Genomic DNA, 16,230 nt, shown 5'->3' on the forward strand with positions numbered 1-16,230 from the left:
AGTTATATACTGGAGCACTCAATAGCTTTTTGAGTGTTGGGGTTTCAACACTGCTTTAGTGTCCTCTAGTGGCCATAGTTGGAACTATATAGTCATTTTTCAATATCACAGTTTGTACAAATAAGCTAACAACGAAAAATAATAATACATTAATATAAAATTATTTGTTGGGGGCCTAAAAGACAAAATAAAAAGGACAAAAAGCAATACTTACAAAACATGAAACCAGATTTGGGGATAATCTGGCAAGAATTATAAGTTTTATTGGATGAGGAACCTTTATAATAATGAAGCGCTTGTATCTTGTCTCATTACAGGGGATGAAATGTCTATTTTACATGCAAAACATGTAATGGATGTCAAACTTATCATTATCACCAAGTACCAAGTTCAAGTACCAATGTTTTTTGCAACCTTTTACTGCTATAGTTATGATTTTAATGTTAAATATTCATTCATTCTTTTCTCAAGGAGCAGCTGTCTTGGGGTGAGAGGCGGGGTACACCCTGGACTGGTCGCCAGCCAATCACAGGGCACATATAGACAAACAACCATTCATACTCACATTCATACCTATGGACAATTAACCAATTAACCTAGCATGTTTTTGGAATGTGGGAGGAAACCGGAGTACCCGGAGAAAACCCACGCATGCACGGGGAGAACATGCAAACTCCACACAGAGACGGCAGAGGGTGGAATTGAACTCGGGTCTCCTCGCTGTGAGGCCTGTGCGCTATCCACTTGACTGCCGTGCAGCCTGCAAATTCTATTTGAATCCAAATTCAGAGAATAGTGAGTTACTAAATTTGTATTTGTGCAATTATTTATGTAATTTTATTGTATTAACAAAAAACTCCTGTGTACCACTAGATGAAGCCCACGTACCACCAGTGGTACCCGTTTGAGAGTATTTCCACAGGAGTAGCTCTTTAAGGGAATCCTCTTAAGCAAGTAAGTAATCTTTAGCCCATCTGCTGCCATGTGTGGCCTGCATCGACATGCCGTTCCCCCCATATGGTCCACTGTTATCTGGTTCATGGTTCATCCTCGTCTCTCCTGCAGGCCATGCTGCTGTCTCCTCAGGCTGAGAGAAACTGGGAGCCCGTGTGCTCGGTGCTTCAGGATGTTCTGGAGGAGCAGCCCCATCGGCAGCTCTTCGCCTTGGAGCTGGGCTCCGGAACCGGGCAGCACGTCATACGCTTCGCACAGAGGATGCCCTTCGTCACCTGGCAGCCGTCGGACATCCAAGAGGAAGCCCGGAGCAGGTAGGAGATGCTTCTACTTGTGGTTAAATGTGACACATGGAGGAAGGTGTGCATGTGAACATGAGATGTCGCAGCATTAAGGCGTACATTGCCGCCACCAACATGACGACGGTGCTGCAACCTGTGCACCTGGATGCCAGTGAGCCTTGGGAGAAGTGGGCGGGGCTTTCTCGTGCCTCCTGCGATGTCATTATTGCTATTAACTTACTCCAGTACAGCCCCTTTAAAACAGCACAGGTAGGCTATGATGATGAGAATACATTTCTAATTGTGCCATCTCACATGCACAAAATGTCTTTTTAAATACTTTAAGGGTGTTTTCAACGGGGCAGGTCAGATCATCAAGCAAAATGGCCTTTTGATTACATATGGGGTACGTAATGTCAATTTTTTTTTAAACACAGAAAACAGAATAACTGGTCTTCTTGTGCTTGACTTTCCAGGCATATGCCATTAATGGCACCATTACACCACAATGTAACGAACTCCTGGATGAAGAGCTTCGGAAAAGGTTAGTATACGGATGTTGTGCATTTTTAAGAAGTAAATCTGATTCATTTGTCTCATGAACTATAAAATCAGAGCCGCACGGTGGTCGAGTGGTTAACATGTATGCCACACAGTCAGGTGATCAGGAAGGAGTTTGCATGTTCTGGCTTATTCCAATTGAAGACTCCAAATTGTCCATAGGTATGAATGTGAGTGTGAATGGTTGTTTGTCTATATGTGCCCTGTGATTGACTGGCAACCAGTCCAGGTTGTACCCCGCCTCTCGCCCAAAGACAGCTGGGATACACTCCAGCATACACCCGTGACCCTAGTGAGGAAGTGGTTATTTTAGTGGGTTTTATCCTGCCGTGTGATCTGAGGGCTAAATCAATCTACTGTGAATCATACAATTATGACGATATCATATTGTATCACACAGGAACGCTGAGTGGGGACTTCCTGATATCGACGTGCTGAGACAGCTGGCCTACGCTAACGGGATGCGTATGGAGAGGATGGTGAGTCACATGACAACACCTTTACAGGGAAGTGCCCACAATAGCTTCATGATAATATTTTATCTTTTAGATCGAGATGGAAGAATGCTACAAATTACTCATCTTCAGGAAACTATAGATGCCCTCAAAAGGTCAAGAAAAGGACTCTACGCAGAAAGTGGACAATAAGAACCAGATATTTATTAAATATAAATTTAAAATGACCTTTGAAAGTCGAGACAGATGACTATGATGGAAATAAAGTAGATCACAAATGAAGGAGTTACAGAGATATAAGCTGATTGGCTCGGTGATAAATACATGCGGCCTGTAATCGACGACAAAAGCCTTTTTCCGTTCGCTAACATGCACGCAGCCAATACACACAGCCAGGAGGCCATTAGCAGATGATTACAGGTAGTGCTGTGTCATAATGATGATGATGTAATCATGTGGGTATTTTGGGTGTACGTTACTGACATCAGCAGGATGACTTGAATTGTTCAACCATGTTAAGTCCAGTTGATGCAATTTACAACAAATAAATGCTAATGTCAGACTATATTAGCAACAACTGGAATGTTAGGCTGTGATCCTTCTGATGATGATGACGAGTTAGTGCCATTTATCCCCAAACCTCCCTGACTGTGCTTGCTCTCTTTACAGACACACAAAGACACCACATACACACCGAGTCCTTCAAATAAAGTCTTCACACAGGCTTAAATTAAAAATCATCATGCTTGTTTTGAGTTTTAAAAAGCAAAAAAAGAAATGTTTTGTCTTTTTCCTTATTTGTTGTTAGGAGCATTGACTATTTGTGAGCTTCAGCTATTTCATTTAAGGGACAAATAAAGGTCAGCTGAGAGAGGAAGGTAAGATCTGGGTTTTGGTGCCCCTCCGCGCCTACCCCCCCCACCCCTATGTGGTGGTGCCGTCTCAGAGATGACACAGTAAGATAAGATAATCACAAAGTTTCACTATGCCACACAACATGACAGCAAGGTGTAGGTGGAGAGAGGTGAGTGGGGGGAGGGGGGGTTGAGTAGTGTCAGACCCTGTTCCCAAGTGTACCAGCTTTCAGTCAAAAGAGATGAGCTGCGCCTCAGCGCTGCCAGGTACCACCTGAGGGGGCTGTTGCGGCGGCGGATGTTGCTGCGGTGGCTGTTGCTGCTGCTGTGCTGACTGCTGAGGACCACCAGGGGGGGCCACCTGTCAGAGGCAAGATCAGACAAAAACATTGAATGGGCTCTTACTGTGCAAAACATACTTTTTCAATGATATAACATGTCCTGAGTGCCTGTTCATGAGCACAAACTTGAGAAAAATCAATCATCTCCCCATTTGGTTGCACTTTTTAAGTTCCGGATTGTCATTATGTCAGACAGAACCCTACTTGGGTCTGTTGTTGTTTCTCCTGCACAAGAGAGGAAGTGCTGAGCGACTGACCTGCTGGTACATGGGCTGCTGACCAGACATGTAGGGTTGTTGGGCGGCCATGTTGGGGTCCTGCCCCGGCAGTGTCGTGATCATGTTCTGCATGTTGTACGGCTGGTAGCCCATGTAGCCCATACCGTTGGTGGGGCCAGCCTGGGACATGGGGGGCATGCTCTGGGCCTGTGACGCCACATTCTGTGCAGGAAGGAGGACCACCATTAGCGACATGTTTTGAATAGAAACTCTATGAGGGACCAGACCTGGTAGCCTTGTGTAAGGGTGGGCTGGTAGTTGGAATAAGGTGTACTAGTGGTAGGCGGGGCTTGCCCAGGAGGAGGGGCGGGCTGTCCATTGGTGCCAGCAGCTGGATACATGTATGCATTAACCATATTGGGATCTATAGAAGCAGAAGATGATTTAAAAAAAACACATTAACAAGCTGGAATATGTGTGGGTTCAGCTACCTGTGGCAGCAGGGGGCATAGCCTGGTACTGTGGCGGCGCCGTCTGGCCAGGCTGGTTCATATAAATGTTGTGCATAGGTGACCCTTCCACGGAACCAGCCGGGCTGAAAGTACCCGGGTAGCTGGGAGGAGCACCAGGCTGGTACACCATCCCTCCTGCTACGTTTGGGGGCAGAGACTGCATCTGTGGAACACACAAGTGGATTTTATAGTCATTTGGTGCGGGAAAATGTAATATGACGGGCGGGATGCATGCCTGTGCATAGGGCAAAGAGAAAGCCGGCATCTGAGCTCTCATCTGGATGGTGTGCTTCTGGTGCTCCAGACGCATCTGCCGCTCCTTTTCCTGTTCCTGCAAGCGTTGAATGGCCAGCTGCCTTTGCATCTCCAAGTACTCCTAAAAGCATATAAATTCATGTCTTAGCATGATAACAGAATAGCAATATGTGCATCGTTTTGCTGGGTTTTACTTGACTTTACTTTACTTGACACTTTCGGTGAGCAGACGGGAGGGCAAGCATAAGCTATGGTCACATACACACTCGGTGGGTCGGTGCAATATTTTGGAAATTAAAGCCAATAACGGGGCATCTCGAAGTTATTTGCTCCAATTTAGCGAGAGTACATAGTATGATGTGTGAATATATCAAATAGTTGAAAACAAAAATTAAAAAAAACTTAATTATATTAGGAAAGCAGCAAGTGAACAAATGTAACAGTTACTGATTGTAAAAGTACCAGATGGAGGGGTAGGATTTATTAAGCTTTGCTTCTTCCTACTCCTTTTGGACATGTGGAACTGTGAACTGAATATGTATTATTGTAATCTGATGCATGTCGACGCTCAACTGGCAGTGTAAGCTTATCTTCAGTGTCCAACATAATTGTTTGGCCAAGTTAGCTAACGCCTAGGGAGAGGGCTTCCCTGCCTTTTATGGTTGTTTTTCCTGCACTTTTCCGCGGTTATAATGGACTTAGCAGTTGTGTTTTCTGAAATACATATTTGATTGATTTCGACATGCGAGAATAGTAAATGTATACAGCATTTTTGCTCCAGTCACAAATACGCTTGTTTGCCCCTCATCTCTTTGAAGCAGGCAAGACAACTAGACATGACATCACGTGAATCCCAACAATCAGGAGCCTCAAGTACCTGCTTCTTCTGTCTCATGATTTCCAGTTTCTGTGCCAGCTGGATCTGCCTTTGCCTCTCTGCCTCCTCTGCGGCACGACGCAGTTTTTCCCTGTGCTCATCCCGTAGTGCATTGAGGGCGGCCCGAGCGTCGCGAACTTGAGCCAGCTTGTCCTGCAGCCCCTCGTAGTACACTGCATACGCCATTGATTGGTTTGAGACAAACACAAGGAGGGCAATTCTTTCTTGGAACAAAATACTCACGTCGTTTCTCATCCAGCTGGTTGAGGATGTCCAGCAGCTGCGGGTGCATGTTGTTGATGGACTGGAAGAGGGACAGGACGGCGCTGTCGTTGGTGATACTGCGCCCGCGCATGTGGTTGCTCTTCATGCGGTTGAGGAAGGTGGTCACGGCGTTCTGCAGAGCCTTTAGGAACTGCTCGTGGTTCTCTTCAGACTCCCCGTTCTGATACTGCTGCTGGAGGACGACACGACACATGGCGATACATTAATACCTCTGTGAGAGTATCTTCTAAATGTGAGCATTAATAAATCGTCTCTCATCAAAGCATAGTGTTGTATCATCATACCTCCACTATACTGACTGGCTGCATGGGGACATGACTTTCTACAGGCTGATTGATTGGCAGCACAGGCTCGGCCACTGACACAGGAGCAGGGGCTGAGGGTGTCGGACTCTTCCGAGCCTCTTCCTGCTTCTTCTCCCAATATGTTCTATTGAGGTAACGTGCCAGCTAGAACATACAGTCAGCACAGTAAATCGAAATGTCAAAATGAGAGCCGTTTAAGAGAAGGTCATTCACCTCTGGGTCGACGTCTTCTGCTGATGGAGCCGAGGAGTTCTACAGATTACAAGAGGTACAAGTCAGTCACCAGTTAAATAGAGATGGGGTGAGGAAGGTCTTACCACGGGGGACGTGTAGAGGGTGCTGACTGGGGGTGCTGAAGAAGTCACGGGGGTGGGGTCAGCTTTGGGATACCCAGTGTACGAGTTCTTTTGCCTCTGCAATTGCATACTCGGCTTGTTAACAAGCTTTGCTTTGCACACAATAAATACGAGTGCAGCCGTGCATCCTCACCATTCGTTCTTTCTCTTCTGCCTCGCTTTGGGAGAGAGCGATAGCCAGCTGCAGCTCCTCTTCCTCCTGCAGCGCTGCCTCATCTCTCTTTGGAGGCATCTGGGGAGTATGCAGGGATAGGGATATATGAGGACAAATTCCAAATAGTGCCACAAAAACGTCAATAAAACAAGCGGTGCATTTCCTGGTTATGACCATCAACTAAACACAATTACTTGTGACTGCTGTGACAGTGGGCTGGTAAGATACTCGGGAGGCAGCTCGGCCGAGTTGGTGGACGGAGCTTTACCCTCGGCTTTCCTAAGTGGAGGAGAGAGGGTGGGTTGGCTGGTGAGGAGAGGGATCAGGGTGGACAAACAAACTTGTAAATAAGCGCAGGAAGCATGCATTTTAAAACAACATTCACCACACATTTGGTTTGGTACTCAAAAGCAGCAGTCGTTTCTCATATTTTAGCTTATTTTGCTTAGTCACACAAAATATTACATATCACTAATCTGGACCACAATGTAGGTACTCAGTCCACAATAGACGGCCCACAAAACATCACTTAAACCATTTAATCAAATTCCTATGTTACTGAAGTGCACCTCAATTTTGCATGTTTGCTTTAGCTTAGCTTAAAAGGCCAAGTTCAATGTTTGTGGAATATCACATTTAAGTCATAAAATAAAAGTATTCAAAAACTGGTGATGAACAGTGGAGGAGTGGTTAGCATGTTGGCCACACTGCCCTGTGGGCTCAATTCTCCGCTTGTGCATCCCTGTGTGTATGTTTGCATGTTCTCCCTGTGCGTGCGTGGGTTTTCTCCGGGTACTCCGGTTTCCTCCCACATTCCAAAAGCATTATTGTATTGTACAGTATCGTTCTGGCTAATAAGTATATTGTGATCTTAGTATTTAAAATAGAGTTAAATAGAAGAGCCACAGGATACTCACTTGTTAAGCTGCTCAAAGCAGGGCTCACACACGCGGACCTCCTTCTCTATTCCAAACTTGGGAATTGTGGAGTACTTGGACGAACACTTGCCGCAGAAGATCTGCCCGCAGGCTCGACAGTGGTGCTAAGAGAGCGCGAACGGGAATTCAGGTCAGGCTTGTGCGCCATAAACCGCCCCTGCTCCGTGTGACTGAATGAAGTGTGCACAATGTCCACAATGCCCCACTTTTCAGGTAAGCCCCGCCTACCTTACGCGTCATCACTCCAAACTGAACTCTGCACCGGTGGCATTCCTCAGCGTCAACCCATTCTGGGGCCTAAATGGGTACATACAGCATGTTTTGTTTTACACGGAAGGCAGAATAAAACATGGGAGTCATGCATTGAAAGAATAAATATCACCAATTCATTTGGTGGCGGAAGAAAAACTGAACTTACACGCTCGGCTGCAAACATCGCATCACTCTCCTTAAACTCAGGGAAAACATTACCTGCGAAAGAAAAACAAATCATCATAACACCTCACTGACTGTACTGGTAAGTGTAAAAATAAGCACTATGATGAACTTTGTAAAACTAATACCGTATTTCCTGGACTATAAGTCGCACAAGGCCAAAAATGCATAATTAGGTAGTAAAAAACATACATAAGTCGCACTGGAGTATAAGTCGCATTTTTGCGGGTAATTTATTTTAACTACTTGACCAAAACAGACATTACATCCTTTTGGAAGGCAAGTTGTAACAATAAAAGAATAGAGAACAGGCTGAATAGGTGTAAGATATGCTAACACAATGGTTATTTCTGCTACACAAAAAATAAACATGAACAGAAAAGGTGTCCAGTATTTATGTAACATAAACAGTTTTTTCATTTATAAGTCGCAGGAACAGCCAACCTATGAAAAAGAGTGCAACTTATAGTCCAGAAAATACGGTATATATCGCTAGAATTAATAAAGCTTTGTAGGCCTGTCACGATAATCAACACATACATTAATGATTAAAAAGATTTTTGATAATTTTGGTGGCAGTGATAAATTGACATGTGCTAACAGCAAGTTAGTAAACAAACGCAAATATGAATGACAGCACAAAAGTGATGGCTTCTAGTCCAAATATCACAGCCCTAGCGTGGCGGTGCAGCAGAGCCCTCGTCCCAACCATCAACGCCTACAGAGGCATTTGATCGGCAAAGTAAATATATAACCAAAAGGTGCAAAATGATGCGTGCTCACTGACATTGTTGCTCACTACATTACATAGGAAATACAACCTTTCACTAGGAAATGTTGAACGTATATGTATACGTTTTGTCGTCATTTGCCATTATATAAAATGGCAGAAATTCTAAATTGAACGACACATACAAAAACTGCTAAGAGTTAAAGCAAATAATCTTTGACCCTTTGTGAACTACTCAAAATCGCCTGGCACGCTGGGACACCCCCGTCATACTACCAACATCACAGGTTTGGTCATCAATGGGTTTCATAAGGGAGTGATCAAACACACTGGCATCGATTGGTATAGTCTTTGTCGAACTGTCAAACCGAAGCCATTGAGGTTTAACAGACGAGTTTTGATTTTCAGGGCAATAAAGGACAAAGCGTGCTGGTGCACGCATACTGTTTTTTGTGATGGCCTTTGAAAGACATTTATCGGCATATGCTGATCAGGTGTTTTACAGACTTTGGCCGATACTAATCAGTAGCCCATTGATCAGAACACCCCTAGACAAAACTAATGATTTAAATTACCTTGCCTTCTGGTTCAGAAATGATAGCAAACTGTGAAAACAGAGACACATGTACTCCACTTACCTTCCACTTTCATGATCTGGTAGGTGTCTTGCACCACTTTGTATTTGGGCTCATTGCGGAAGGCGTGGGCCCAGGCCTGGATCAGGTAGAGGATCTTGTTTCGGACATTAGCCTCCGTCTGTTTCTGGTATGGAGAATTGTTTAAAACCAGAGTCATTATGTATTTGTGTTACTTTTGTTCTGTTGTCACATTAAAAACTGAGCTGTTGATATAAAAACAGGATCAGCAGGATGATGTGACAACTGGCATTTAATCACATACAGTATTTCCTAGTTTTTAAATGAGGATGTTTGCAAACTAGGAGGAGTCAGAGGGCAACCTTGAGCAGATCCTTCAGTTCCTCCATTGTCACTTTACTGGCCACCTCATCATGAACGGTCTGCCCACAGTTCTTCACCACGGACTCAAGCACCTGAAGAGGAAGGCCACATTATTATTTACCCATTTTGTTGCGCAATTAGTAGTGGTAACTGCGTCCATATATTACACTACTACAAATTTTCAGTTTTACCTCGAGTGCATAGATTGCCACATGTGGGTTCTTGTCATTCAATTTCTTTTTAATGGCCCCAACTGCATATTTAGCCCTGATAGGAGAAACACATCATGAATTCACTCATTAGGAAAATAGAGGCTACCACAATAAATCAAACAAGCGAGTGTAGACTCACTGGGTGTCTCCTTGTCGAATGAGATCACAGATTTGCAGAATGGACTCCCAGTCAGTCTCCAGAAGCAGCTGACTGGTGGCTTTATCTGGAATTATCACAGGCGTGTTAATACCGACACATACACACATGGACAAAATTGTTGGTACCCCTCGGTTAATGGAAAAATTTAATTTAATGATTTGTCATCAATTTTCCTGCTCCCATGGATCTTAAATTTCTGAATAATATTTGCAACGGTGGTTGGATGGTCTTATAGCCTTTACCTTTAACATACTTGTCTATAATATTCTTTCTAAATCGCCTGAGACAACACTCTCCTTTGCTTCTGTCTTTGTAGACACCCAGGGATCCAGACTGGGACCAAAATATGACAAATCGCAAGCAAATTTTTCCTCTACTCCTATCATCTTCTACCATCCTTGCTTACACATTTTGCCTGGCTCTCATTTCTTCTGGCGGCAGCTATCTGCTTAGCTTCTACTCCACGGATTCCTTACATGACTGTTTTAACACTGGTGGACTCCATATAGGGGGATTCAGCGTTTTAAATAAACATAAATATAACAAATATAGAACCAAAGCTTCCCTTAAGTACAAATAATATCTTCCATTGCTGAAAAATTAACATTGCTTCATTGCAAACAGTACATATGATGATTTGCTACTGATATTAGTGACAAAAATATGACAAAAAGGCAGTTTACTGTATTATTTGCCCTAAAGTATCAAAATATTTAGTGTCGAGTGCAAATATATAGCACTGTAACACACACACACATATATATATATATATATATATACACATATACATATATATATATACACATATACATATATATAAAACACCACAATATATAACACTGTAACGTTAGACTAATAGACAGCATTAGTAACTTTATAAAGGAAGATTTATGTTTTGGATTCCATAAGCATGTGAAGCTGTGTTAAATGAAGTTACCAATAATTTCATAAAAGAACTAAAATTGAGTAAATACATGATCAATCTCAAGTTGTAGATTTACGTCCAGTAAACAGTTCAAGTCATGTGTTTTAGCTTTATTTTAGACAGCAAAGTCATTTTGACGTGGGTCATTAAGAAAACATTACGATGTTTTTTTTCAGTGCGACAGCAGTGTCTAAAAGAATGGCATCATTCTTGGGTAACGCAAGCTTGGCCAAGAACAACAGAGGTCTTGCACAACACAAAGGAAGCGAATGTGGATTACATTAAATAAACTGACTGAAACGGTTGTTATTCGTCACCCGTTTAGGGTATTTTATCAATAGCAGCCAATTGTTGTTAGCTGGCTAAAATTAGCTGGCCTGAGAGGCACAGCCCCTGCGTCTGCCCTAGTCTAAACAATGTACTGGAATACTCCGAAGTCAACTACTAACTTGGCAAATTATGTTCGTAACTTACCCAGGAGTCTGTCAAAGGAACCGCCACCTTTCCCCATGTTCAAATTAAAGTGTTGAAGTAGCTGTCGAGGCGTGTGTTTTCTCCACTCGACGTTCGCTGTTGTTTTGTCAGCGTTAGCTTTAGCCTCCTGGTCGGTAGCTGTAGGAAGAAACACAGCTGGTGCAGCACTTCCTAATTCCGGTTTAGAGGCACTGTCAGCGATACAAGGTAGCGCCATCTAGCGCTTACACGCTATATCGGCGTGATGTGGACAACGAAATATGTACAAATTTATGGATGTTTAGCGATATAAATAATTAAAAACGTTATTTAAAAAAAGTTATTCGAATTTAACATAAGCAAAGGGGCGACAAGACAAAAGTCGAAAAGAGTAACGAAGAAATGTATGTCGGTTTACAATTACATTGACTCTTCAACCACTTGTGTTGCCAAGTGGGAACTCACAAATGATCGTACCATGAATTTTGAGGAATATTATCGAACATACTCGGTTCAACGTTGCTCGGATCCATCTCCAACAGCAAAACACCAACGTATCCTATAGCTTATAACGCAATTTCACCTGCTAAACTAAACTAAAAGCACTCTGGGGGTCGGACACTGCCAGAACAGCGTCGCCACTTGTTCGATAGACTGCTATAGACCGGTTAAATATGACCTTCAAAGCAACAAAGCATTCTATTTGTAACAAAACAAATCTATAAAAGCGTCACTTTTTTGTAGGTGCTTGGAGTGGACGAGGTTGCCAAATGTATGATAGTAATTTCACCCTGTGCTCGATGTACAATTAATAAGTCTGTAAATCAATCAACAATACTACATTTCATCCGAATGCGTCTTTATATATGCATTATTTTTACTCATAATAGGTCTATTCAACCACAGAACAGCATGATTTATTCATATGTTTTTTTTTAAATGGTAATAGTGTACTCACTTCCTGGTTAATTAACACTTGGAATATGACCAAGCTCATTCAGAGCTTTTATACACAGTAAAATAGCACACACCGCCTCACTGTACAGTATGCACAGTGTGTGCCCATCAACTTTGTTATAGGCTGACGTAGGTCATGCATGAGTCACTACCTGGCACTTGGAACACTATAGCACTCATTGTTAGTCTGCTGCCTGCTGTAGTGCATCCTCAAGTGGGTATTGTGTTGGTCTGTACTTGGCTGCTACAATGGAGAAGATGCAAAAACAACATTATGGCAGAATAAATTATGTTAATAAAATACATTTATTTCACTTTAGATTATTGTTATTATTCCGCCCTGAAATGAGTCACTGATTTTCACAATTTTTAGTTTCGAATGTGTCACTTTTTGGTTAAAATGGTATAAAAATGACCATCCTTCTTAAAATCTTACTTATTGTGTGGAAATATGGGGTAATAACTATAAAAGCAATCTTCATTCGCTAAATGTACTGCAAAAAAGGGCAGTAAGGATCATTCATAATACAGAGAACATACCAACTCCTTATTTCTAAAATCACAAATACTTAAACTTGCTGATATAGTTCATCTTCAAACAGCTAAAATAATGCATGGTGCAATAATGCAAAGACATGGTCGAGCATGTCAAGGTACGGTTCCAAACACAGCTATCTCATGGAAATAGTTATGTCCATACACTGTGTATACTGTACATGAAGTCATCTATTAATAAGGAAAGTTAACTGCCTCAACCATAGGGATGCTAACAAGACAGGAAAATATAGTTATGTATTGTTTATGCCACCTAAATCCAGTGGCTCTACCTAGTGGAAAAGTAGGTGAAATACAATTAAAATGTAACATTATCAGTTATGAACACAATAAACACATAATGCCTCATAATGCCACCTACAGAGAACATACTAACTCCTTATTTCTAAAATCACAAATACTTAAACTTGCTGATGTAGTTCATCTTCAAACAGCTAAAATAATGCATAAGGCTAAAAATAACCAATTAGCTAAAAATGTCATCCAATACTTCTCTACAAGAGAGGAGAAATATGATCTCAGGGAAGAACTACATTTGAAACACTTATATGCTAGGACTACGTTAAAAAGTCATAGCATTTTCAGTATGCTAAATAAATGGCATTTGGAACAGTTTGGTTTGGTCACGAAGAACAAATGTGTAAAAATGACTATTCTCCTATCTAAGCTGTCTTCTGGTGAGAGGTGGGCTCCACCCTGGACTGGTCGCCAGCCAATCACAGGGCACATATAGACAAACAACCATTCACACTCACATTCATACCTATATGGACAATTTGGAGTCGCCAATTAACCTAGCATGTTTTTGGAATGTGGGAGGAAACCGGAGTACCCGGAGAAAACCCACGCAGAGATGATCTCCTAGCTGTGGGGTTTGCGCGCTAACCACTAGACCGCCGTGCCGCCCCTAAAATGAATATACTTTGACAAATTTAATCAATATTGACGATATATTTTAGTACCTACTGATTGAAAATACATATAAAAAACTGAATAGCACAAAATGTCCATTGTATCTCTTAAGGGTGAATTACTAAAATGGGAAAAGACACATTTTTAAAGAGCAAATGTTTTATTGTATTGGACATTGACAGAGAAGAAAATGTTATTTAAGCCTGAGAGCAACATTAAATATGAAATAATCGACTTTAAATCAGGAGAGTGAATCAGGCTTTTTGGAGGAACCTTGCTCAAAGATGTTAGACATAACCTTTGACCTGTGAGGCCGGCGCTCTGCGAGGACTACTCTCCCCGCTGCTAAAAGTAGGAGAACCGGGCATGCCAGGCGGACTTGAGCCGGCGTACAGCAGAGACCCTCCAATAAGAAGCAGACCTGACGCCCCCCAGCCGATGTAGAGACCCGGGCCGAGTTCACGCTTGTGTGGGGCAGCCACGTGCGGGTCGTAGAAATCCCTGATGATGGAGTGGGCGGTCCAGCAGACGGGTACTAGGAAGAGGAACCCAGCGATGGCAAAAAGAACACCGGAAATACGTGCGATGCGTGCTTTGAGGCTGTTAACGCCGATGCATTTGGTGCACTTCACCCCGAGTACCCCCAAAGCCAGCGCCACGCCGCATAGCAGTATGGAGAGCACCGTGAGGCCCCGGGCGGCCTGCATGTCGCTAGGCAGCGCCAGCAAACTGTCGTAGACTTTACACTGGATCTGACCCGTGCTCTGCACAATGCAATTCATCCACAGGCCTTCCCAGATGATCTGGGCTGTCACAATGTTGTTGCCGATGAAGGCGGTGACTCGCCACAGCGGCACGGCGACGACGACCGCTCCGGCCACCCAGCCCAAGATGGACATGATGAGGCCGAGCAATTGCATTCCTGTGGTTGCCATAGCAGACTGTGTTATGGTTTCTCCTGGGTCTATGTAAGTCTCTACTTTGTTGAGTCGTGATATTCCACTGCTTTGTCTCGAGGTGATGATGTCACTGAACTGAACTCAGGAGATCTAGAATCCACAAAACAAAAACAAATGTGACATCACATATGCAAACCCCGAGCATATACGTAGTCATAAATCATAAATCATAAATATTTAGTTTAGTGGGTTCTAGGGAGAAGCACACAGACAGAGAATGGCCGTCTTTGACCGGGGAGGCTGTAGGCGTTGGGCTACGCCAGAGCGGGTAATTTCGGCGGACGTGGAGCCATTCAGAACACAAGCGAGCTTTCATGGAGCAATTTCGGTGTGGGCCATGTACAAGCTAGCATCAGTGGCATCTTACTTGTCACATTTGAGCTGTTCTGTGCATCAGATTATACTTTATAATCCTAATAGTACAGTAGTACACTAGTACACTAGTACAGTATCTCGACCAAGGAGGTTGTTGTTATTGCTATTTGTCAGCAAAAACTGTACTAAAAGCAAATATTTACACACAGAAATGGATAAAACAGTATGGAACAAATATTTTGTGGTTTACAACAAAATATTATTATATTTATATTTAAGATTATGATGTTATTTCTGTATGTTTCAGTCAATAACTCATAAATCACATGCTACAATTCAGCTATTTCTACCAAACACTGAAATAATCGCGGTTCTAGAGTGACTATAGTGTATATTTGATATTATGCTTAATATCTGTGTCAATCATGTATAAATCATTGACAACATTTCTACACAAAATTGTGAATATTATGCATTTCTACCAAATTTTTGAAAAAAATAACCCCATCCAGGATTTTTTCATTTTGCAACAGGACAATTTGATGATGTCATTAATTAATATACTAACTGTTAGAGCATATTTAGTCATATGCGGTTGATATCTACAATAGGCTTTTCAGTCAATAGTTCATCAATAATATGATCAAATTCAGGGGTTTCCGTCAAACTTTCCGAACAAAGCAATCAAGATTCCAGTATTTTTTTTGGCATATTTTCTAAATTTCTCAATAATTCTATGAGGGATTATACTGAATATTAAATATGGAGATTTCCAATAGGGTGCCATGGCATTTAAATTACATAGAAACTCATCCTTTGGTTATTTTTCTGTCACTTTTTTCGGTTAACAACTTTTTAAAAAGTCAGGTTTCCATTTTTTTCTGTTTTGTGCACATTTTCCTTAATTTCGCTAAGGATTAATGTATGGATTTATGAAAATCTATATCTACAATAGGAAAAAAAAAAAAAATTCTCTTTACCTTTAACTGGACTGTCCTTTCTCTCTGCGGCTCAGTTTCACTCGGTCCAATGCCCTGACAGTTCAGTTGAGTCCACAGTCAAATGAAGCTTTGTGTCAGAGGTCAGGTGAGCTCGAGCGGACACTGTGGACCCAAGTGGCGAGGATGCATGCCCGGGCGTTGTGGCAGTGGGCAGAAGTGTGTGTCAGTGTGTGTGAATGCGTGAATGTGTCTCCCGGTGCCTGGTGGATGAACATAATAACCCGTTGTTTGGCTGCTAAACCCCCCCCCCACACCCCCTTGTCTCTGCTCCATTACAATCCAACTGTGGCCATGCAGGGACATCCATAACG

At 42.5% G+C, this 16,230-nt stretch overlaps 3 protein-coding genes across 8 annotated transcripts; 1 reads left to right on the plus strand and 2 right to left on the minus strand.

Annotated features, from left to right (window-relative positions):
• The first annotated feature begins 873 nt into the window (after window positions 1-873).
• Window positions 874-2,533, plus strand: LOC131102702 (methyltransferase-like 26 B). Of its 3 annotated transcripts, XM_078797200.1 has the most exons (7): window positions 874-954; window positions 1,066-1,268; window positions 1,334-1,505; window positions 1,582-1,641; window positions 1,712-1,779; window positions 2,197-2,275; window positions 2,346-2,533. In XM_078797200.1, exons 2-7 carry the CDS (start codon window positions 1,069-1,071, stop codon window positions 2,391-2,393), a joined length of 627 nt encoding a protein of 208 aa, XP_078653326.1. In that variant the 5' UTR covers window positions 874-954; window positions 1,066-1,068; the 3' UTR covers window positions 2,394-2,533. The 3 variants fall into 3 exon arrangements, with proteins under 3 accessions (XP_078653326.1, XP_057904161.2, XP_057904162.2); XM_058048178.2 differs by lacking the exon at window positions 874-954 and having other exon boundaries at window positions 965-1,268; XM_058048179.2 differs by lacking the exon at window positions 874-954 and having other exon boundaries at window positions 966-1,268; window positions 1,343-1,505.
• hgs (hepatocyte growth factor-regulated tyrosine kinase substrate) lies at window positions 2,434-11,865 on the minus strand. 4 transcript variants are annotated; one of them, XM_058048170.2, is made up of 21 exons: window positions 11,729-11,865; window positions 11,242-11,379; window positions 9,822-9,906; window positions 9,662-9,737; window positions 9,470-9,562; window positions 9,150-9,273; window positions 7,765-7,817; window positions 7,575-7,643; window positions 7,326-7,450; window positions 6,603-6,687; window positions 6,388-6,486; window positions 6,216-6,311; window positions 6,112-6,150; window positions 5,878-6,042; window positions 5,552-5,762; window positions 5,309-5,481; window positions 4,412-4,552; window positions 4,156-4,339; window positions 3,952-4,088; window positions 3,704-3,886; window positions 2,434-3,466 (listed from the first exon to the last, which is right to left on the minus strand). In XM_058048170.2, exons 1-21 carry the CDS (start codon window positions 11,751-11,753, stop codon window positions 3,335-3,337), a joined length of 2,433 nt encoding a protein of 810 aa, XP_057904153.2. In that variant the 5' UTR covers window positions 11,754-11,865; the 3' UTR covers window positions 2,434-3,334. The 4 variants fall into 4 exon arrangements, with proteins under 4 accessions (XP_057904153.2, XP_057904152.2, XP_057904151.2 ...); XM_058048169.2 differs by having other exon boundaries at window positions 5,552-5,765; XM_058048168.2 differs by having other exon boundaries at window positions 6,603-6,714.
• A 1,920-nt stretch (window positions 11,866-13,785) lies between these two features.
• cldnk (claudin k) lies at window positions 13,786-16,180 on the minus strand. Its single transcript, XM_058048303.2, has 2 exons — window positions 15,899-16,180; window positions 13,786-14,693 (listed from the first exon to the last, which is right to left on the minus strand). The coding sequence occupies exon 2, from the start codon at window positions 14,577-14,579 to the stop codon at window positions 13,932-13,934; it is 648 nt and encodes a 215-aa protein (XP_057904286.1). The 5' UTR covers window positions 14,580-14,693; window positions 15,899-16,180; the 3' UTR covers window positions 13,786-13,931.
• Between the last annotated feature and the right edge of the window lie 50 nt (window positions 16,181-16,230).

This window comes from Doryrhamphus excisus, linkage group LG16 (assembly GCF_037039965.1).
Source record: "Doryrhamphus excisus strain RoL-2023G ecotype Guam linkage group LG16, RoL_Dexc_Guam_v1.1, whole genome shotgun sequence".
NCBI classification, from domain to species: domain Eukaryota; kingdom Metazoa; phylum Chordata; class Actinopteri; order Syngnathiformes; family Syngnathidae; genus Doryrhamphus; species Doryrhamphus excisus.